This window comes from Rhinatrema bivittatum, chromosome 17, assembly GCF_901001135.1.
Source record: "Rhinatrema bivittatum chromosome 17, aRhiBiv1.1, whole genome shotgun sequence".
In the NCBI taxonomy this organism is placed as follows: Eukaryota; Metazoa; Chordata; class Amphibia; order Gymnophiona; family Rhinatrematidae; genus Rhinatrema; species Rhinatrema bivittatum.
The window spans coordinates 26,152,844-26,175,012 of record NC_042631.1 but is presented as its reverse complement, the minus strand read 5'-3'; the positions used below and the strand labels follow the sequence as shown (position 1 = coordinate 26,175,012).

The following is a 22,169-nucleotide window of genomic DNA, read 5'->3' as shown; positions in this document are numbered from 1 at the left end:
CACTTCCCACAGCGGTCGGGGGGGGTCCAGGGAGCCCACAAGAGCAACAATAGTAAGTAAATTCGGTAATTACTGAGTGGGGCCGCGGAGCTCTATCCCCCTGCTTCCGTCTCGTCTTACGTCATCGCCGGAAGTCCGATTTACGATTTTTAATGATAACAAAACAAAACACGACGATCCGATTTCCCTCCCCCCCCAGCCAAAATCGATCGTTAAGACGATCGATCACACGATTCACACCTCTACCTGATAATTGGCTTTCCTCGAGTCTTGACAGACCAGTCTAGATCCCTCCCATAAAAAAAATAAATAAAATAAATAAGTAAATAGATAAATAAATGAAGAGGGTAATATGTATCCAGATATGTACCCAGATAAGTAAATGAGAATAGAAGCAGCAAGGGAGCATAGTAGAATGTGAAAGGAGTCTGTTCTCCTCTTTTCTGTTACCATTTTCATTATGTCTTTTTTTTTTTTTTTTTCTGAATTCCCATACTGGAGGAGGTAGGGAACCAGCATCCTATAATACCAGGGGCATTATCACCCTGGGGAGGACGAACAGACAAGGGAGCAGGCCGGATGTTGAGCTAAGTCTCCTTAAAATGAAAAAAAAAAAAGAGAAAGAGGGGAACAAGCAACAAGCCATGCTTGGGCAATAGACTACAGACTTCCCCTCTGCTGGGCCAGCCTTTATGGTAGTGACTTCAGAGGAGGAAGCTTTCACACTTTGCCTCCATCTGCTGGTGGGAGGGAGAATCCCAACAGATTACTGGTCTGTCAGGACTCGAGGAAAGCCAATTAGCAGGTAAGATCTAATTTTACCATTTTGTGTCATGTAGTACAGAAGGGAAAGGCGGTCCTTAGGAGAGGGAGGCAGAAATTGATCTAATGACACTTGGCCTCGTGCCTTGGGGGCAGCTCTGTGCTGGTCTGGTAGCCCCACCCTCAATACATCTCTCAGTGCTGATGCACTTCCCATCCTCCCAGCTAGAAAGTTAGGCATTTGCCAAAGTGCCAGTGGGCCAGGAGCGTTGGAGCCCCTGCACTGAAGAGATGCAGCTATTCCTCCCACCCCCGCTGCTCCCCCTCACACTCTTCACTTAAGATAGATCCCTGCTCTGGCCCGTTCACCGTAGGCCTCTCACCCACCTCAGGTCAACCTTGATGAAAGAGGTAAAGCAGAATCTAGTACAGGTTTGAATTTCTCATGTATACAATGTTAGAGGGAACTGGGCAGCTGGGAAATGGTCACAGAATTACAGAGCTTTTTCACCTGCAAGGGCACTGGTTCAAATTCCAGCTAAGCTAAGGTGTGGCCTATGTGAAATGAGATGGTGGTGTCAGTCCAGTGCCAGGGACTATAGCAGAAGCACTCTCATAACAGCTCCTGTCATATTCCTATGAACCTATGACTTTTGCTGCACACTATCTTGTCACTGACATGAGAGTGATTATTGAATTTAGTAATAGATTTATTGACACCCCGATTTTTCCTGGCTTTTCTAGGCATGCGTGTGCTAGCTGACACTGGGCAGCAGGCAGAGGCTGGCGAACTTTCAAAACTTGACAATTGAGAAATTCATCAGTTTGAAAAATGTTTTTCAGCTTTGTTATAAAACTGTCAGCAGTAGTAAATGATCAGTATTGTTTATCCAGCTAATTTAACCTACTTTTTTTTTTTTTTCAATAACGGTGTTCATTTATAAAAATAAATAAATAAAAATCATGTGATATGCTCCAGTTAGCATATGCATCCGCTTTCTGGTTTCCTCTGTCCCTTGGGGAAACAGCTCTTAAACAGCAAAAGTGAAAACCTTCATAGTAAAAGTGTGACAGCAAAATGGTCATGCACTATGTTCATTTGTAGCTTTTATAGGAGTATTGGAAACCAAGGTTGTAATATTAAAACCCTGCCCGTTTTTATCTAGGGTGTGTGGGCGGCTGTGTAATTAAATAATATACATAATATAAAGAAAAAGACCAAGAGGAAGGGTTATGGGATTCCCTTCCAGTTATTCATATTTCTTGCTATAAAATAGAACTATCAGGAAATGTTTGATATTGAGAAAACATTTCAAACAAAAATCTATTAATTTTTTAATAGTGGAAATGTTAAGTGTCAACAAGGCAGGATCACAACTGTGGGCTGTACCCAGAAGCCTTTCCCAAATCATCCTAAGCTTAAATGGTATCCACCTTGTCTTGGATAATTGTATGGTCTTCTTTTTTTTTTTTGCCAACCTGGAAAGATAAATGGTTTTGAAAGGATGAGAGGTTGGAGGTTTAATATGAATCTACTATAAATCAGAAAAAATAATGAAGCGCATAAGGAAGATAGAATCTAAACATGATTCTTTCATTCATTCACATTGTCAGATTAAGAAGTTTTATGGTTTCTGTCCAACTTGTATTCAAATATTACAGGTTTAAATTCTCAATGGAGAAAAATAATTGTAATTTTTCCAAAATACAGAACAGCCAAAAATATTGAAGCATTATGTTCAACTTTCTAAATTTTCCATAAGGGACTACTTCAGTGGAAAGCACTAGATGTAGCTTGCAGGTAAATTGTCAGGTAAACAGAATGTTGGGAATTATTAGAAAGGGAATGGTGAATAAAACGGAAAATGTCATAATGCCTCTGTATCACTCCATGGTGAGACCGCACCTTGAATACTGTGTATAATTCTGGTCGCCGCATCTCAAAAAGATATAATTGCGATGGAGAAGGTACAAAGAAGGGCAACCAAAATGATAAAGGGAATGGAACAACTCCCCTATGAGGAAAGACTAAAGAGGTTAGGACTTTTCAGCTTGGAGAAGAGACGACTGAGGGGGGATAAGATAGAGATGTTTAAAATCATGAGAGGTCTAGAACGGGTAGATGTGAATCGGTTATTTACTCTTTCGGATAGTAGAAAGACTAGGGGGTACTCCATGAAGTTAGCATGGGGCACATTTAAAACTAATCGGAGAAAGTTCTTTTTTACTCAACGCACAATTAAACTCTGGAATTTGTTGCCAGAGGATGTGGTTAGAGCAGTTAGTATAGCTGTGTTTAAAAAAGGATTGGATAAGTTCTTGGAGGAGAAGTCCATTACCTGCTATTAAGTTCACTTAGAGAATAGCCACTGCCATTAGCAATGGTAACATGGAATAGACCTTAGTTTTTGGGTACTTGCCAGGTTCTTATGGCCTGGATTGGCCACTGTTGGAAACAGGATGCTGGGCTTGATGGACCCTTGGTCTGACCCAGTATGGCATTTTCTTATGTTCTTATTGTAAATTTATGAAATGCCCAATCTAAAAAAAAAAAAAAAAAAAAAAAAGCTCTAGGCAGTGTACAATAAGGTAAAAGCAGGCAACATAAAATGATATAAATGTAAAACAAATCAAGCATCACATAATTCAACAATCAACTTAAAAACTAACAACAAAGGACAATATATCATAATTCATCTGCAAATGAAATAAAGAGCAAATGGCACAACTTTGAATTGCTCATAAGATCACTCATGAAAGAAAAGGTATTTTATAACTTTCGGTTTTAAATCTGCATTAACCATCTATCCTGTTCTGTTTCTATGCTTTTATTTGATAACGAGTAGTAAAGGCCCATCCAACGATGGGGAAATGCTGTGAAGAGTAGGAAGAGTATTATGGGGATCTTTGATGATAGAGAGTGCACGCCGAGCTTGGGTGTACTGTATGGTAGTAGAGAGTGGATTGACTATTCAGGGGGAGGGGGTGGAGCTGTAAAGTATGGCCCGAGAGAAGGGCGTAGCTCATTTTCCATATGTGGTAGCAGAGAGGGGCGGAGATGGAGAGTGGGACAGAGCTGAAGAGTTCAGGGAAAGAGGAGGGCAGAGCTCAATTCCCATACAGAGAAAGGTGGAGCTGGAGAATATAAGGAGAGAGAGGGTGGAGCTCAATTTGCATACCAGGTATGCAGGTGCGAGGCAAATTTTCTCTTTATTATAGTTAGTTGAGGTGTCACTTCACTTTTGAAATCCATTTCATAGCCTAGAAGACCTCCGTGAATTTCACACCCTAGTCATGATTTGTCCTTCCAGAATATAGGGTGGAGATGAAAGCAAATTGGTGTTGGGTTGCGTAGGTGTGTTTTTCTCACAGGACAAGCAGGATGGTTGTCCTCACAAATGGGTGACATCGAGGATGGAGCCCACCACGGAAAACTTCTGTCAAAGTTTAAACAGAACTTTGACTGGCCCCTACTGGGCATGCCCAGCAAGGCACTGACCCTGCAGCCAGCAGGGGTCTCCCTTCAGTCTTCTTTTTTCCGCGCAGCAGTTGCCACGCGGTGAAAGGAGCTCCCTTACCACGTTCCTGACAGGAATTCGGTACTTTTCTTTCCGAAGAAAATTTGCCCCTCAGGGGTCTCCCTTCGACAAATTTTTGTCACCTTCGCGGAAACCGGTAAGTTTTTTGCCTTTTTTCCTCGACTACCGTCGAATTTGGCCCTCGAGGCCTGTTGGTACTTACCGAGCCCGCGACTAAATTTGGCCTTAAGCCATGGCGACGGGGTTCCGTCGATGTCCGGATTGTACCCGGACTATGTCAATCACAGACCCCCATAGGGTTTGTGTTTTGTGTTTGGGTAGTGAGCATGATGTCCTGACTTGCACCAAATGTGCCCTAATGACACCTAAGGGTCGCAAGGCCAGGATGGAGAAGATGGGGCTCCTCTTCCATGCACCCACCCCAACGCCATCGATAGCATCGACGTCATCGGAACCGGCACCGTCGAAATTGCACCACCATCGTCAACCCTCCGGTGACCGGCCACCATCGATGACTTCTCGGCCGTCGACTCCTGTCCCCTCCCCGGATGGGCGAGGAGACCGGAAGGGCAAGCATCGCCATCGACGGCACAAGTCTCGGCCTGTCGAGGATCCACAGTCATCGACCTCTGAACAGGCCGAACCACCGACTAAGAGGCCTCGATCAGACTTGGCACCGTCCACGTCTCGTTCGCAGGCATCGAGGAAACCCTCACCCTCTCGGGGTGTGGGAGCCGTGATCCCACCGGTTACGGTGGTCCCTCCGGCTCTGCCTCAGCCTCCCTCTCCCGTCGAGCCGCGTATTGTTACCCCTGGTCTCCGGGCTGAACTGGACCGGCTGGTCCAGGAGGCCATCGAGAAAGCGATGCAAAGATTCCAACCTCCATTGGCACCGTCTCCGGCACCGATTCCGGCACCGCCACCGGCATCGACCCCGGCACCGACTCCGCCACCGAGGAAGGAACCGACCACCGAACCTTTGGTGGAAGCGCTGGCACCGCTACTACAACGTATGGAAGCACTTGTACATGCCCTTCCATCGATGATTCCAGTAGCACCAACAGCGCCATCGTCTCCGACTGGATTTTTATCGGCGGGAGAAACACCGTTCCTGATTCCCCCTTCCGGGGTGGTCCCATCGGTGCCTTCTCGTATATCTCCACCGATTTATCCTTCGGCTCCATCGATTCCAAGACCGGCACCGACTCCATCGGCAGCACCGAAACCCTCGATGCCGTTCCCAGTGCCGATTGTACCACCGGTTCCTCCAAGGTTTCCTTCGATGCCTTCGGATCCTCAACCAGGTCCATCGGGGCTTCAACCCCCAAGTGATCCCTATGATACCTGGGGTGATGATACATCTTCTGACACAGATTTACCATCACCGCCTTCTCCTACAGAGAGTAGAAAAAGATCTCCTCCAGAGGATCTCTCTATTAATTTTGTAAAGGAGATGTCCGAAATTGTACCTTTTCAGCTGCAATCTGAGACCGATGACAGACACCAGATGATGGAACTGCTTCAATTTTGGACGCTCCAAAAATCATCGCTTCCATCCCCATTCACCAGGTGTTTCTCGATCTCTTAAAGAAAAACTGGGAATCTCCTTCATCTGTATCACCAGTTAACAAGAAGGCTGACTCCACATACCTCGTCCAGTCAGCACCAGGCTTTCAAAAGCCTCAACTGGATCATCACTCTGTTGTGGTTGAGTCCGCACAAAGAAAGGCCAAGCGTCTAAAGCCACACTCCTCCACTCCGCCTGTCAAGGACAATAAATTCCTGGACAGTGTGGGACGGAAAGTGTACCATGGAGCTATGCTGATTTCTCGCATAGCCTCATATCAACTCTACATGACGCAATATAACAGAGCCATCCTTAAACAGATGCAAGATTTTGCTGACACATTACCTGACCAATACCAGCCACAGCTTCAGGCCCTTCTTAACAAAGGGTTTGAAGCGGGGAAGCACGAGATCAGAACGGCTTATGACATCTTCGATGCCTCCACAAAGGTTTCAGCTACTGCCATCTCGGCCAGACGTTGGGCTTGGTTAAAGTCATCCAACCTTCGCCCAGAGGTCCAGGATCGTTTAGCGGATTTACCCTGCTTAGGGGACAATTTGTTTGGAGAACAAATTCAGCAAATTGTAGCTGAATTAAAAGATCACCACGAGACGTTAAAACAACTTTCTTCTGTTCCGTCTGAGGTTTCCTCCAAACAACCACTTAAGAAGGACTCTAAGAAGTCGTTCTTTCGGCCACGCCGTTACTACCCTCCATCGGCCAGGCCTCGTCCAGCTCGATCCTCTACTAGGCCTCAGCCGCGTCAGCCTAGGAAACAAAGGCCTACTGTAGCCCCTCCTCCTGGGCCTGCGGCTGGCCTTTGACTCCCCTGTAGGGAACACATGCCAAACCCCTCTTCCAGACATTCCTGTAGGAGGTCGACTGTACCATTTTCTACAACCTTGGTTGCAGATCACCTCAGATCAGTGGGTGCTAACAATTATCGCACAGGGTTACCACCTCAACTTCATAACTCTTCCGGCAGACTCCCCGCCTCTTCAAGCGTGGAGTCTATCCACCCATTTGGCTCAATTACAACAGGAAGTATCTCTTCTTCTGCAATCAAATGCTATAGAACCCGTTCCTCCCTCTCAACGAGGCAAGGGATTCTATTCCAGATACTTCCTAATACCAAAGAAATCAGGGGGACTACGTCCCATTTTGGACCTTCGAGCCCTCAACAAATACCTTCAAAAAGAGAAGTTCAAAATGGTAACCCTAGGCGCGCTGCTCCCTCTGCTACAAAGAGGGGATTGGCTGTGCTCTCTCGACCTCAAGGACGCTTATACCCACATTGCGATCACACAATCCCATCGCAAATATCTGCGGTTTCTAGTAGGCCACGACCATTATCAATACCGTGTCCTACCTTTCGGTCTGGCTTCTGCCCCACGAGTCTTTACCAAATGTCTCGTAGTGGTAGCAGCATTCCTAAGGAAGGAAGGTGTCCACGTCTACCCCTACCTGGACGATTGGCTAATCAGGGCCTCCACCCAACAGATAGCTCAATCCTCCCTAAAATTGACAATTCAAACACTCCTTTCCTTAGGGTTTCTTGTCAATTACGAGAAATCTTGCTTAGTCCCGTCTCAAACCTTATCCTTCATTGGGGCAGACTTGGACACCTTACAGGCAAAGGCTTACCTTCCTCTTCAGAGGTTCCACACCCTAATATCCCTGGCTCGCCAGCTCCAGTCTCAGAACACTGCCACGGCTCGCCAGTTCCTCATTCTCCTAGGACACATGGCATCCTCGGTTCAAGTCACTCCCATGACCCGACTAGCCATGAGAGTAACACAATGGACTCTACGACACCAATGGATTCAAGCTTTTCAGCCTCTGTCCTCCATAGTCACAGTCACACAAGCGCTGCGCCTATCCTTAACCTGGTGGACGACTCAGGTCAACCTCCTTCAGGGCTTACCTTTTCTTCCACTGGATCCGCAAGTAATCCTAACCACCGACGCTTCTCACATCGGTTGGGGAGCCCATGTGGACGACTTCCAAACCCAAGGGTTATGGTCCAAAGAGGAAGCCGAACACCAGATCAATTTCCTGGAACTTCGAGCAATCCGCTATGCGCTCCGAACTTTCAAAGATCATCTATTTCATCAGATAATCTTAATCCAGACGGACAACCAAGTGGCCATGTGGTACATAAACAAGCAGGGAGGCACAGGCTCCTTCCTTCTGTGTCAGGAAGCTGCGCAGATCTGGGCGGAAGCCCTCTCCCACTCTATGTACCTCAGGGCCACTTACCTGCCGGGAGTAGACAATGTATTGGCAGACCAGCTGAGCCGTGTCTTCCAACCACACGAGTGGTCACTCAACCCTCTCGTAGCGACCTCTCTGTTTCGAAAGTGGGGTTTTCCCCGCATAGATCTCTTTGCGTCCCCTCAGAACCACAAAGTGGACGATTACTGCTCTCTCATTCGGAGCCAGCACTCTCGGCCGAGGGATGCATTCTCCCTCAAGTGGACAACCGGTCTGCTCTATGCATTCCCTCCACTTCCTCTTGTGTCAAAGACTCTCGTGAAGCTACGCCAGGACGGAGGAACCATGATCCTGATAGCACCTTACTGGCCACGCCAAGTATGGTTTCCAATACTCCAGGATCTCTCCATCCGCAGGCACATTCCTCTGGGAAAGGACCCGCATCTGCTCACTCAAAACGACGGATGCCTCCTCCATCCCAACCTCCAAGCCTTGTCCCTGATGGCATGGATGTTGAAAGGTTAGTCCTTCAACCATTTAACCTTTCAGATTCCGTTTCTCGGGTCCTGATAGCTTCACGAAAGCCTTCCACAAGAAAGTCTTACTCATACAAATGGAAAAGGTACACATCATGGTGCACTTCTCAGTCCCTTGATCCCCTTTCCTGTCCAATCTCCAAATTCTTGGACTATTTATGGCATCTCTCTGAATCAGGTCTTAAAACCTCTTCTATCAGAATGCATGTCAGTGCGGTAGCCGCCTTCCATAAGGGTATTGGGGGTAATCCTATTTCAGTACAAACCCTGGTAACACGCTTTCTTAAGGGCTTACTCCATCTAAAGCCACCCTTGCGTCCTCCGGCCCCATCCTGGGACCTTAACCTGGTTCTTGGTCGTCTAATGAAACCTCCTTTCGAACCTCTGCACTCCTGTGACTTTAAATATCTCACTTGGAAAGTGTTATTCCTTTTGGCTGTTACTTCAGCTCGCAGGGTTAGTGAATTACAGGCCCTAGTTACCTATCCGCCTTACACTAAGCTCCTGCAGGACCGGGCGGTACTCCGCACTCACCCTAAATTTTTACCTAAGGTAGTTTCGGAGTTTCATATCAATCAATCTATCGTACTACCTATCTTTTTTCCCAGGCCCCACTCCAACTCTGGAGAGCAGACCCTGCATACCCTAGACTGTAAACGGGCTCTAGCTTTTTACCTAGACCGTACAGTTTCTCACAGGAAGAGCACTCAATTATTCGTCTCTTTCCATCCTAACAAGTTAGGACAACCTGTGGGTAAGCAGGCTCTTTCTTCCTGGTTGGCGGACTGCATTTCTTTTTGCTATGAGCAAGCTGGCATTCCTTTTCAAGACCGTGTTAAAGCACACTCTGTGAGGGCCATGGCGACGTCAGTGGCACACCTTCGATCGGTGCCGCTTCCTGACATCTGCAAAGCTGCAACCTGGAGTTCTCTCCATACCTTTGCAGCCCACTATTGTTTGGACAAGGCTGGAAGACAGGACTCCATCTTCGGCCAATCTGTCTTGCCTAACCTTTTTCCAACCTGATGTACCAACACTCTTCCACCTACCCGGTAGGGTGCGGATGCCCTTTCCCAAATTTCTCCTCAGTTGTTGTGCCTGTTGCACACCGTTGGGTACATTTGGTGCAAGTCGGGACATCCTCAGCTCGGTACTCACCCATTTGTGAGGACAACCATCCTGCTTGTCCTGTGAGAAAGCAAATGTTGCTTACCTGATGTAACAGGTGTTCTCACAGGACAGCAGGATGTTAGTCCTCACGAAACCCGCCCGCCTCCCCGCGGTGTTGGGTTCGTTTTATTTTTACTTTCTAGGCACTGCCTGTAGCTTGAAAATCAGACTGAAGGGAGACCCCTGCTGGCTGCAGGGTCAGTGCCTTGCTGGGCATGCCCAGTAGGGGCCAGTCAAAGTTCTGTTTAAACTTTGACAGAAGTTTTCCGTGGTGGGCTCCATCCTCGATGTCACCCATTTGTGAGGACTAACATCCTGCTGTCCTGTGAGAACACCTGTTACATCAGGTAAGCAACATTTGCTTTCCCTCATCTAACCAAAGTGGAAGAATCTCCACTGGGCAGATAGGTTGGACCAGTTTGGTCTTTTTTTTTTTTTCTACCCTTAATTGTATTACTTTGTTGCTATGCAACGTGGCTCTAACTCAGTCACGCTTGTCCAGTGATGGTTTTTACCTATTAAAGTAGTTATAAGCTATTCATTCTTCTGCAGACAGTTTTCTGAAAGGAATAACCCAACCTTTACAGACAATGAGCAAGGGAGGGGCAGCTAAAATGTATAATTAGTACCCTTCCTTTCGCTTCACCCCAAGAAACACGTTAGCTCAGTCACCAGAGATGAAAGGATTGTCCAGCCAGCATAAAGGAGCCCTGCTGACCAGCTAACCAAGTAGCATAACCATTAATGAAGCAAAATATTTTTAATATTGTAATAATTGTAATGCTATATTATTCCATTAAAAACAACTCTTTCCCTTGTTAGCTAAAAATTTCACATGGTGTGGAATGAAATAGAGTGTAGCAGATGTTCTTGGCCCCAGATGAGGCAAGCAAGAATGTGTCTGCAGTCCCTAACTGGATGAGTACTGGGAAAATATAATCCACTTAAATGTTGGTTAGTAGCCGCTACTAGCCCAAAGTACATTTTGAGTAACAGTCATTGGGAATGGTGTGTCGGCTCTATAGCCTCCTGTCTCAGCAGATGATGTAAAAACCTGCAGTCCCCTTTGGTAGATAATTTCTTGTGAAATAACATTTGTGTCCTCATGAGGTAAAATTGAAAGTTCACTTGGTAACAATAAAGATATTTCAAGAGCAAAGATAAGTTATCTCTGCTGGCTCACAGTCTTTGTACTACACAATGAAGAGCTCCTTATCTGTTGTATTGTATCTATTACTTTAAAGGTGAAATGCTGTAATAGAATGGCATACAGTCTTGTTATGCCTTCCTCCCAGCTCCTAGAATGTAAACGCTTGAGTGATTTCATTATATATATTTTTTTCCCCTGCCCTCTACAATATCAACTCCCTGCCCCCTTTCCACTCCAGACCCTTACTAATGAGTTTCAAAATCGGGAAGCAGTGGAGTTTTGAAAGCACATTTTCAAAGGACGGCGAGGAGGGTGTCCTGCACGGCTTGTCGGACATCATGAAAGGCACCCAGAGGAGACACCGGCGCGTTTTCTCTGCTTCACTTGCACGCTCCAAGCGCATTACCCCGACAATGTTAGCCAGTGCCGCTCACTCCAGAGGATGAAAGATGGTTTAATCTAGTCTGAGCAAGACTGGTCCGATATTTGTTTGCATGCCTATTGAAAAGTGTCAAAAACCCCCATTGCATTACACTGTATATTAAACAAACAATAAATTCTTCAGTGCTGTCTTATGTAAAATATTTTTTTTTCTCTCTTTCTCTCCGTTTTTCAGCCTCAAAAACCTAGCAATAAAGTTCATAGCTTTGGGAAGAGGGATCATTCTATCAAAAGAAACCCCAATGTTCCCGTTGTGGTAAGGGGGTGGCTTCACAAACAGGTACTGCCATAGTATTTCACTTAAACCATTCTAATGTAAAGGACTTGGTGACCAGATGGGTTGTCAGAAATTGCATGTTCTGTCCATATGTGGAATTATACCTGATTGGAGCCCTATTTGCTAAGCAATTCTTTTCCTATAGAAACAAAATGGGAGAAAACCTGTAGTAAACAGGCCCCCTTAATTGCAAATTTTTTCTGCATTTCTATTTGTTGCTTCTCACACAGTGCCCGAAAGCTTCAGGCTCCCCTGTCAACTTGCTTCAGCTGCCTGAAATACCTTGTTTCAAACATCAAATATATATTTATATTTTTTTTTACTGCTGGACCATCCAACTCCTGGTTTTTATCTTTGGATCTGCAGTAGAATAATTTATCTGTGAACTAGAGCCTCACATTTATTATACAGAAGACCAAACAGGCTCGTTGGTTCATCTCTGTGTTCCTAGACAGAACTTGTTCTGTGTTCCTAGACAGAACCTGTTACGTGTACATTCTTAGAGCCTGTTCTCTCTTTCCCTCCATAATCTTGCACATCCCTTACATCTTGGGTATGGCGCCAGCATGCATGAGCAGTAATAGGAATTGATAAGTAACCCTCCCTCAAATCTCCCTTATCGTTGCAGGACAGCTCAGGCATGCGCTTATGGAAAAGGCGATGGTTCGTGCTTGCTGATTATTGTTTGTTCTACTACAAAGGTGAGTATATGTTGTAAGCTGTGTGATATGCTTTGCAGTTAGCTAAAATGGGCAAGGTGTTGCTGCTGTATGGTTCAGAAAAAAAAAATATTGCCCACGCGTTGTTTCTCTGAATATGTTTTCATTTTTTATACTGTTTGTTTTCTGAGTGTGACCCGTGTTTTGCTAAGGTTTCCGACCAAAATTCCCTTTACTATGCCTGGTTCCTCCTGGGGGTTTTTTTTTTTTTTAATCCTGCTTCTTCTCTGGGTGAGCCAGGCCTTTTCTTAGGGCAAATGTATACCAGCATGAATTGGTGCTTCAGTAAAAGATTTTAACAAGTATTCTTATTATTATTTTGAACTTCAAGATTCAGTGCTTTAAATATTTAGTGCAAATGTATTACATTTTCTCAGCTCTGATACATTGTTTTCATTTTTTGTAAATTTATGAAAGTATATATTTATTGTGCATCATAATTAAGGATTCTAGGTGTTTTATAAATGTAGGTGTTTATTTTCCAGCTAGGTAGGTGCTCTTTGAGATTATAAAAAGAAAAAATTCAGTGTTTATTGGTGCTTTCACGACACATACTATTGTTGAATACCTTTCATGGTTGAATTAAATACATACATTTGTGTTACTGATGAGTACAGAAAAGGCACAAAAACAAAGTGGATGATCCAGGAAGGGATGAGAGAGAGAAATGTGGGACATATTATTTTTCCAGTGTTTATCCATAAATGCTTATTTTAATATTTTTTGCATCATAGTGTTTTATTACTGTTTATTGTTTAAAACTTGAAATCAGAATCCCTAATCATAAATAATTCTCTACCAACCCTTAATATAACAGTGTGTTAACATTTTATTTCATGATATATTTTTTTTTCTCCTTTGGCCTTCCGAAGGAGAAATTCCAAATTGGCTTACAGCTCAGTTGGGATTATCCCCATCTAAGTCTAAGGCATCTCGAACCTTCATGGACAGCTACTGAGGGTGATTCCCCGTTTTATTCCCCCTCCCCCATCCAGCCTCATCACCTCAACAATTCTCCAGTTATGAGGCAGTGACTGTGATTTATTTTTCCCTCCAGAACTCAGCACAGTTGCACTCTTGAACCGAGAAGTTGGTAGGCGTCACTTTCGTGTGATGGCTGGGACTCACTTCTCCCACAGCATCCCCGGCCCTGGCTGGTTTGAGAATCAGGGGGCGGGGGACCAGGTCTGAGAACTGAACCCGAGTCTCCTGCACATCAGCACGCAATCTTTCCCCAGGCCAGCCCTGTAATTTACTTCTCTAAATAGTGTTGAAGAGGTTCAATGTGGTTAGACTTTTCTAACTGTCCCAGTGGAGGTGGTAGAGGTGAGAGCGTTAATGGAATTCAAGAAGGACTGGGATAAGCACAGAGCTGCAAAGAAGAGAAATCAGCAGGAGTCTATGGTATCGCGCCAGGCATGAAACTGGGCAGGCTGGATGGGCCTTGTGGTCTTTACCATCTTATAGAATATGGTCAATATTGAAAGGCTTTGTGCAGGTTAACTTTGTTACTCGCGCAAAACCAGATCTTTGAATATTTCCCCCTGCCAACTGCATACATTTTGTGTGTGCAGCATTAATGCAGACAAAAAAGGGGGTGTTGATGGAGGCTGGAGTACACGTATTGAGTGCTCTGCGACTCGAGTTGCGTCTGTAAATCTGGTCGGAAAAAATAGCTGTTTGTAAAGTTACAGGGCTAACACTGTCCGAGTATATTCATCAGCAGCATTATCTGGCTTAAGTGTCATTGAATATCTAGGGTTACATTACCTGGGTTAACCTGTAAATATTGACCCCCTCTCTCTGTTATTTTGAGGATTCAAAGTATTATTCCAAATTCATAGAATGTTGCCCCTGAAGTCCTTGATTGTTTTGTTTTTTTTCCTGCCCCCTCCCCCAAGCCCAAGCATATGCTGTCCAGTTCACAAGTCTTAGTCTCCTTCTGGCTTACTTTATAAAGAAAAAAAATGAGTAAAATCTTTGGCAAACCAGCAGCATTGCACAAAATACATGCATTCTTTTTTCACACTAGGAAGTGCTTGTATGTGTACATTCAGCTTCTTTGCTCCTGCAGGCATGCAGCAATTAATCTCATGATGCCATTTCTTGTTATTGATCAGACAGCAGGGAAGAGGCCGTCTTGGGCAGTATACCATTGCCAAGCTATGTGATATCTCCTGTGGGGCTCGAGGATCGTATAAGCCGCAAGTATTCATTTAAGGTACAGTTAATATAATTCAGACCCAAAGTTTGAAGCAGAGTACGTTTCATTTACTTTGTAATATTTGTTTCTTAATATTATGGCAGAAAAACTGGTTGATCACATGGGGTTAAAAGAGTGGAGGATCTTTATCCTTGAACTAGATTACAGCACAGTCAGGCCAATGAAATACAGACGCGCTAAAAACGTGCGTCCAAACTGTCACGGGTTAGGAAAATGGAAGCTCATAAATTGAACATCTGTTTTTCCTAACCTGACCGCCGGCAAGACTTCTTTTCTCAAATTTTTTTTTTTCACGTTGCTGCTTTCTGTGGTTCCTCTGAAAATATTGCCATGATATTAAGTCAGAGGAATAGCAGGAATAGCAGCTCCAGATCTGGCGTTAATTTTTGAGAGTAAAAATGTTTGCGTCGGGTGCACATTAATTTTTTTACATAGGGGGTACTAGCAAATAGCCTCATCAGCACGGCATTTACATGTGATGAGCATTATTAGCTAAGTGCTGGTTTGGACACACGTTTTGGATGTGCTTAATCCCCTTATTACATAAGGGGTTACGGAGGCACATTAACCTGTGTGCTAGCCTGAGCGCTAGGTAGTGCATCAGCCTGAATGTTTGTGGCATGCTATTCAGGAATATTATGCATAGTAATTTCTTGGCAAAATGAATCTTCCCTGTTAATTGATCCTTGCTTCTTATGATTCTTTCACTGATGTTGCTGATGCCCTTACCACATACAGTACAGTCGTAATCTTTTCTTTTTTTCAGGTGTGTGTAGCAGGTAGCATACAAGTAAGTGAATGTAGGAATGGTTTGCAATCACGAGACTGATGTTTTCTTTTCTGTTGTATTCATTCCCTGTCCTGTTGAACCAATGATCCACTCTGAGTGGCTTAGAACAAAAATTGTAAATACATTTCATACAGTACATAGTAATACATTTCAAAGTTATGTACAGCTAGTCATTCCTCTACATAAAATTACTATAAAGATAAAGATCTTCATATGCATAGGAACAGCTGACTGAAGTATTTCTGTCTTTCAGCAGCTGGATAACACCATGTAATATTCTCAAAATTTATTTTCTTACTTAGTGATTGATATACAGGTGAATTTTTAAAGGAGTTATGCATGTAAATTCAACATGCTGTCATAGCAGTTTTCAAAAGCCATTTACCCGCGATAAGTGCATTTAAAGTGAGAAAAAACCTATGGACATCATATATTGTAGCAATTTTCAAAGGCCACTTATTGTGGGCAAAGTGGATTTACACGTGTAAATGCATTTGAAAATCAGGCCCATATTTCTTAAGCCTGTTGCTGTGGAAATATTTTTTTTCGTCACGTTTAAATGAAGAGGTGGCCCATGACTGGGCAGAATTAGAACCTTAATGAAAGTTGGTCCGTGGTCTTCTAAAAATGTCCAGAAACTTGATAATGTTGCTGTTGCTAGCAGACCATGGCGTCATGTTACAAAGAGAAACAGGATATTAGAATATCAAGCCAAGTTTCATAGAAGTAGGAGGTGGGTGGACAGGGTCCACGACTACCAGTGTGGTGCCTGGCCTGGCTTTGCCCGCTCATCCACCTCGTTTGATTCCAGAAATGCAGTGGGGAAGGACGGGTTTTCAAAACCCCTTTCACTTGGGAAAACAATTGTTTGCCCGTGTAAAAAGGGCTGCTGGCAATTGTCCCCTGTAACCTGTGCTCATGTGCACGCACACAGGAAAACCTAGCACATGCAAGAAAAAGGAAATGGAAAGGTGTTTCAGAGAGCACTGCGCACAGATTTGTACAGTGCATTGCACATGAGAACTTTCTGGCACACACGGAACCTGCAGACTAATTAGAGGGGAGCATTGTGTTCCTTCACCTGTGACATAAAAGGGATGGAGTTAGGTGGGGGGGGGGGGGCAGTGGGGGTGGGGAGAAGTACACGGGAGTGGGGGTGGGAGGTGTTGACATTTTCAAATCCTCACATATGCTTTCCCACATGTACATTTGTGTCTGCTTCAAGGTGGTTGCAAATGTATTCCCTGCTGGCCTGCATTTTCAGAAGGAAGCGCAGTGTGCTCCTGCAAAGCTCTGTGACCAGTTTCAAAAGCTGTCGTCCCCCCTTTCTTCTTGCGCTTTTCAGCTTCTGCACTCTTCATTTTGTATGTCTGCCGGTTAAGTTTATCGCAGCTTTCATTTTCTTGATTTTTGGGGTAGTGAGTAATTGCAGAGATAATTTAAGAGGTCGGATATACCATTGCTGTGAAGTGCAGTGATCTGGAGTCGCTTTGCTTTTAAAAACTGGCCAGTTGGCAACTTTCGATATCTAAGATCCAGCGAATTCAGCTGCAGTGTATTCATTTGTTTTACTTTATGTTTCTGTTCACTGAGTCTGTATCGTTGATTTAATTGTGTATGTTTTAATTTTGTAAACCCACTTTGAACAATTCTTGGAAATTGCGGTATATTAACATTTTACAAATAAATAAGAAAATAAGTGATGCCATCTTACTGGATGATGGCAGGGTGAGTGTGATAGAAAGCTCACACTCGGCAAAGGCCTTCTTCGCTGACATGTAGTGGGGGAAGGGATTCCTGAATCGTGGCAGTGGTGCATCGGTCCAGGGAGTTTTGAATGCAGCTCGCCATTTGGATATGGTGCTCAGTCATCAGGGTGCTCAATTCCAATATATTGTTTATTGGCTCAGGTGTTGTATGTTCTCACTATCATAAAATTGTGGCTTTTGTTTACCCAATTTTGTGCCTTTGTTGCTGCATTAATGATTATATGCTCTGGTGTCATGTTGCTGTTAATTTTTGTGAATATAGAAAACAATTCATGTGGTGTATTATGTACAAATTATTGCAGGTCACACTGGTTGTTGGTCAATAATTTGTAAGGTTTACTTTGTGCAAAGGTTACATTTATTTATGAGTTTATAAACTGAAGATCAGAAGATCTATTCAGTGTGCAGGTTAAAACATACATAATATAAAACAAAATAACTAGTACATAAACAACAATAAAATGTAAAATGTAATAATAAAAATGAGACCCACTGTAAAATGATAAAAATGAAACACAAAATCAAAACAAAGGGGAACAATCAAATGATCATTATAAAGCAAAGCAGACATTAAAAAGACAATCATATAAATCCTAAGAAAAAGGTGTCGGCAAGCCTGACAGTGTATCCACTGAGTAGAAGCAGATCATCCGAACATCTCGATCATTCACCTTATGAAGGTAAAAAAAATTTTCAGAAAAGTTTTTTTTATAATTTGTAAATAAAATGTCTAACGATAAACAACAATATTTGTCAATTTCTTTAATAATCAGAAAGCCCGTCTAACGATAGACAACTGTCAGTTTTTCATAGAAAGCCCAACAAAGCTAATGTTTCACAAACAAATGCTTCATCAGGGGCGAAATAATCATTTAAAGAACATAGGACTGTTGCCATTCAGGGCGTATGACTCAGCATCAGCAACAAACTGAAGTACCACCTAGCTGTGCTTAAATAAATTAGTTTTCAAGCATTTCTTGAAGGTGGAAATTGGAAAGCGTTCTCTCATTTCTTAAAGACTGAGGGAGGGAGTTCCATAACGATGCTCCTGCAATAGAGAAAGTATGTTCTCCGACATAAATGTGCCAGCTTTACTGAGGGAACGTCTATCAGGTGTTTTGCTTGCACTCCTGAGGGTCTGTAAGGGCTAGCAGATTTTAAGCAATGAATTGATGGCCTCAGGCACATCAGAGCTGAGAGTCTTATATATTAGAGTTGGTACTTTAAATATGTTATGGTAGTGTATTGGGAGCCAATGTAGAGACAAGAGGACAGATGTAATATCTTTTTCCAAGTCTGATACCAGAAATAATATAGGTTGCTGCATTTTGCAGCAATTGGAGAACTTTGATAGTGGAAGCTGGTAGCCCAAGGTAAGTTGAACTGGAATTGTCAATAGAATTTAAAACTTAAGATTGTACAGCACATCTGAAGTTGATAGTTGATTAGGTTGAAAAAGACCAGAGGTCCATAGAATCTGACTTTTTTTCTGATTGACTAATATTTCTTTCTACATGATAACCAAGAGGAAGGTGAATAAAGTATACCCCTGTAGACAGGTTTGCAGCCATGAAAAGATAAGGGTCCATATTCGGATATAGTTGGATTAGCAAAGTTAGCCGAATAAACTACTCTGGCTAACCTTAGAGGTGTATTCAGTAGTGCAGCTGCACTATTGAATATATCTGGCTATCTTAAAGAAACTATATTTTAGGACAGCTGTTTGGCCCAACTAGATTTAGTCAACTAGTTAATCCGGTTAACTCTGAATATTGGAGTTAGCTGATTAACTTAGCCAGCTAACTCAACTCCTCCCAGTTATGGCCCCGGAATGCCCCTACTTTATCCAGCTAAATTCTAACCACCTAACTTATTAACCAGCTAGAATTTAGCTGGATAAGTGCCCAAATATTTATTACGCCAGTTAACTTCTCAGTTAGCCGGCTAAATGACTTTGAATATAGACCACCTAATTCCTTCCTGATTCTCAGATACAGCGATTGTCTCAGAATTGGCTAGGAAATGGAGGAAGCACTGCAGGCCCTTGCCCTCCCCGTTTCTTTAAGGATCTTCCAGACAACTCGCCTCCAACCTCACCAATACTGTAAATGCTTCACTTCAGCATCACTTGAGCACCTCTGTTTGTGTTAACTATTGTCCTGTAACCAATGTTCCGACACTATCTAAACTCTTAGAATCCGTGGTAACTAGACCACTAAGATTCCTCAAAGAGTCAAACAGTCTAGGCCAAAATCCATTGGGATTCTGTTCAGGAGACAGCACTAAAACAGCCCTCATCTCACCAAGGACATGTTCATGGGTCAAGGAGGTTCATGGCTACTGATCCCACTTGATCTCTCAGCCGTTTTTGATACAGGTGATCTCCAAATTATTGGAGGCAACATACTAAACTGATTTAGGTCCTTCTTGTCTGGCAGATCCCAGACAATAACATGGAGCAAAATATTCTTCAATCCCAAAATCAGTCTTTTGGCTCCTTCTCTCAAAACCCTCCAACTGAGAACATTTGGATCCAGGACTTTCAACAGAGTGGCACCCACCTGTGGAACTCTCTTCCCTCAGCTTGCAGGCTGCTAATGACTACATGACATGTCATTGTTAACTGAAAATGTGGCTTTTCAGACTGTGAGGCCTCTGCTTCCAGACCGGCACCATAGGCCAACCAAGAAGATAACCAACTTGGTCATTATCTCCATGGACCAATACTGTAAGGGCATATCATTTCCCTGTGCTATTTACCTTAACAGTTTGTATGAAAAAAAAAATAGACCTGAAACACCCTTAATCAACTGTAGCTCTATTGTAATCTGTCTTTAACTGTATTCTCATTATCATCTGCTGCCTGCAGACTCCGACCTGATTGTAATTCATTTTGAAGTGGCTTCCCAGTCACGAAATGTGAAATAGAAATTGAAAATTAAATTTAAAATGCATGACCAGCAATTTTCTCTAGCATGTAGCTAAATCATCATACCCACCTATATCTTTTCCCTTTAAACACTTGTCCTATTTACTTCTGAATTGATTTAGTGCTGTAGCCATAACTACATCCACTGGTAAAATGTTACATAATTTTAACATTGTGGATGAAAAATCCCTTTTACTTTTGAAGGTGGTGAAATCTCTTACCCATTAAACTCCGAAGATACTCCTTATATTTATATAAGCTGACCTCAGTTTTGGAGGTTTTTTCCCTTCCATATTTTAGATGCATGGATTTTTTTCTTTATTTCCGAAGACCAAAATGTAACTAAAAGCCCTGACTTCGCCCTATTTGCTGTTCTGCGCAGAATGTATTGCATAGCCAGGATATTTGGTGACCTTTGGTCTCTCCTGCTGTGAGGCACTGATCCTTTCCTTTGTGTTATATGCTTTGGAAGACTTCCCGTATTACCGTATCAGATAAATAGCAGCAAAGAGTTTCTTTTGCCCTGAAGCAATGCTGTGAATTTCTTTTAAGAAATGAAATGCTGGGACTTTTTCTAATCATATGTTAGTCAGGGCAGCAGGTGGTTAGTTCAGTTCACTGTTTAGGATAATGTTTTTCATCTGTGGGGATGAATTATAATATTTGGAAGTTTTCTTGTTTTTTTGTTTTTTTTTGCTAATTTGTTTGGAAAAAAAACTTCAAATACACAACTAAATAATTGAAGCAATATTTGTCGTAATCTCTTGAAATTATGAGGGCCAACTTAACGTTTCAGGCAGAAGGAGGGAGGGAAAGTTGTAAAAAGCCTTGCAGAATTTTGAAATAGGTTATTTTTTTTTTTGCTCCAGGAATTTAATTTCCTGCAACATCAGAAAAATATTCACATGCCGCACACATTTTGCATGTGAAAAATAAAAAGGGAAAGGTAAGAGTTTGAACAATGTAATGAATCTTGACTCAGCCTATCGTTTTTTTTGTGTTATGATCTTGATATTGCAGCTTATGAAAAAAGTTTTAAAAATTGAGAGCCTAGATATTTGCCTCTTAAATGTGTTCACAGTACAGTCTTATTCTTTGTTCTTGCAGCTGTGTCCTTGAATTCACACACACAGTTTGTAAGATAAACTGCACGCTGTAAAAAAAACAAAAACGTAGATGCGTGCATTTAAGCTTGCTGGGCAGACTGGATGGGCCGTTTGGTCTTCTTCTGCCGTCATTTCTATGTTTCTATGTTTCTATATTGTGGAATAAAGGATTTTGTAGATTTTTGGTGTCTCTAATGGTTTTTAGAGACACCAAAAATGTTTGGAGATCTTTGGAGATGGGAGTGAACCCATGGGACTGGAGGAGGGTGCATGTTGTGTCTCTTTATAAAAGTGGTAGATACAAGCCGGTCAGTCTTGCCTCGAAGGTGGGAAAATGATTGGAGACGTTACTGAAAGAAAGAATAGTGAAGTATTTCAAATCTACCGGGGTGCAGGATCTGAGGCAGCGTGCTTCTAGCAGAGGGTGATCATGTCACAAATGATCAATTTCTTTGATTTGGGTGACTAGAGAATCAGATCCAAGGGCATGTGCTGGATGCGGCTTGCTTGAATTTCAGCAAAAGCTTTGGTAACCGTCCCACATGGTAGGCTCACAAATAAACTGAGCGACCTGGAAGTGGGCCCCAAGGTGGCAGACAGGATTAGAAACCAGCTGAAGGAGAGGGGGGGTTTAGTGGTAAACAGAATTCACTCTGGAGGAAAGTAATGTGGTTATTGATAGGCCTCTTAATATATTTCTTCACTAGCTTTCAGGAGCTCTGATCCCTTCATATGGTCAAAACAAAGTGAACAGGTTCATAGATTACGTTGTCAGTGCAAAGGGGAAGTGATGAGAAAGAGACAGGATTGTTGTCTAACAGCGGGAGAATAACTCGGGGCCCTATTTATTTATTTATTTTTACAAGTGAAAGACCCTGTCACAGAAATGACGGGTAGCAAAGCTTTTGTGTGTAAGCTTACACACAACCCCGAATCTCACCATGTCTGTTCCTCTAGCTGTTCCAGAGTGTGTGTT

The 22,169-nt window shown here is 43.1% G+C and overlaps 1 protein-coding gene across 1 annotated transcript in view; it reads left to right on the top strand.

Annotated features, from left to right (window-relative positions):
* The window catches only part of PLEKHA7 (pleckstrin homology domain containing A7), a 403,482-nt gene that overhangs the window by 297,188 nt on the left and 84,125 nt on the right, over positions 1–22,169 (top strand). Inside the window, exons 15-18 of the mRNA XM_029583091.1 lie at positions 11,555–11,659; positions 12,285–12,357; positions 14,496–14,596; positions 15,366–15,389. Of these exons, the coding sequence (XP_029438951.1) occupies positions 11,555–11,659; positions 12,285–12,357; positions 14,496–14,596; positions 15,366–15,389 (303 nt within the window). The remainder of the gene's footprint in view (positions 1–11,554; positions 11,660–12,284; positions 12,358–14,495; positions 14,597–15,365; positions 15,390–22,169) is intronic.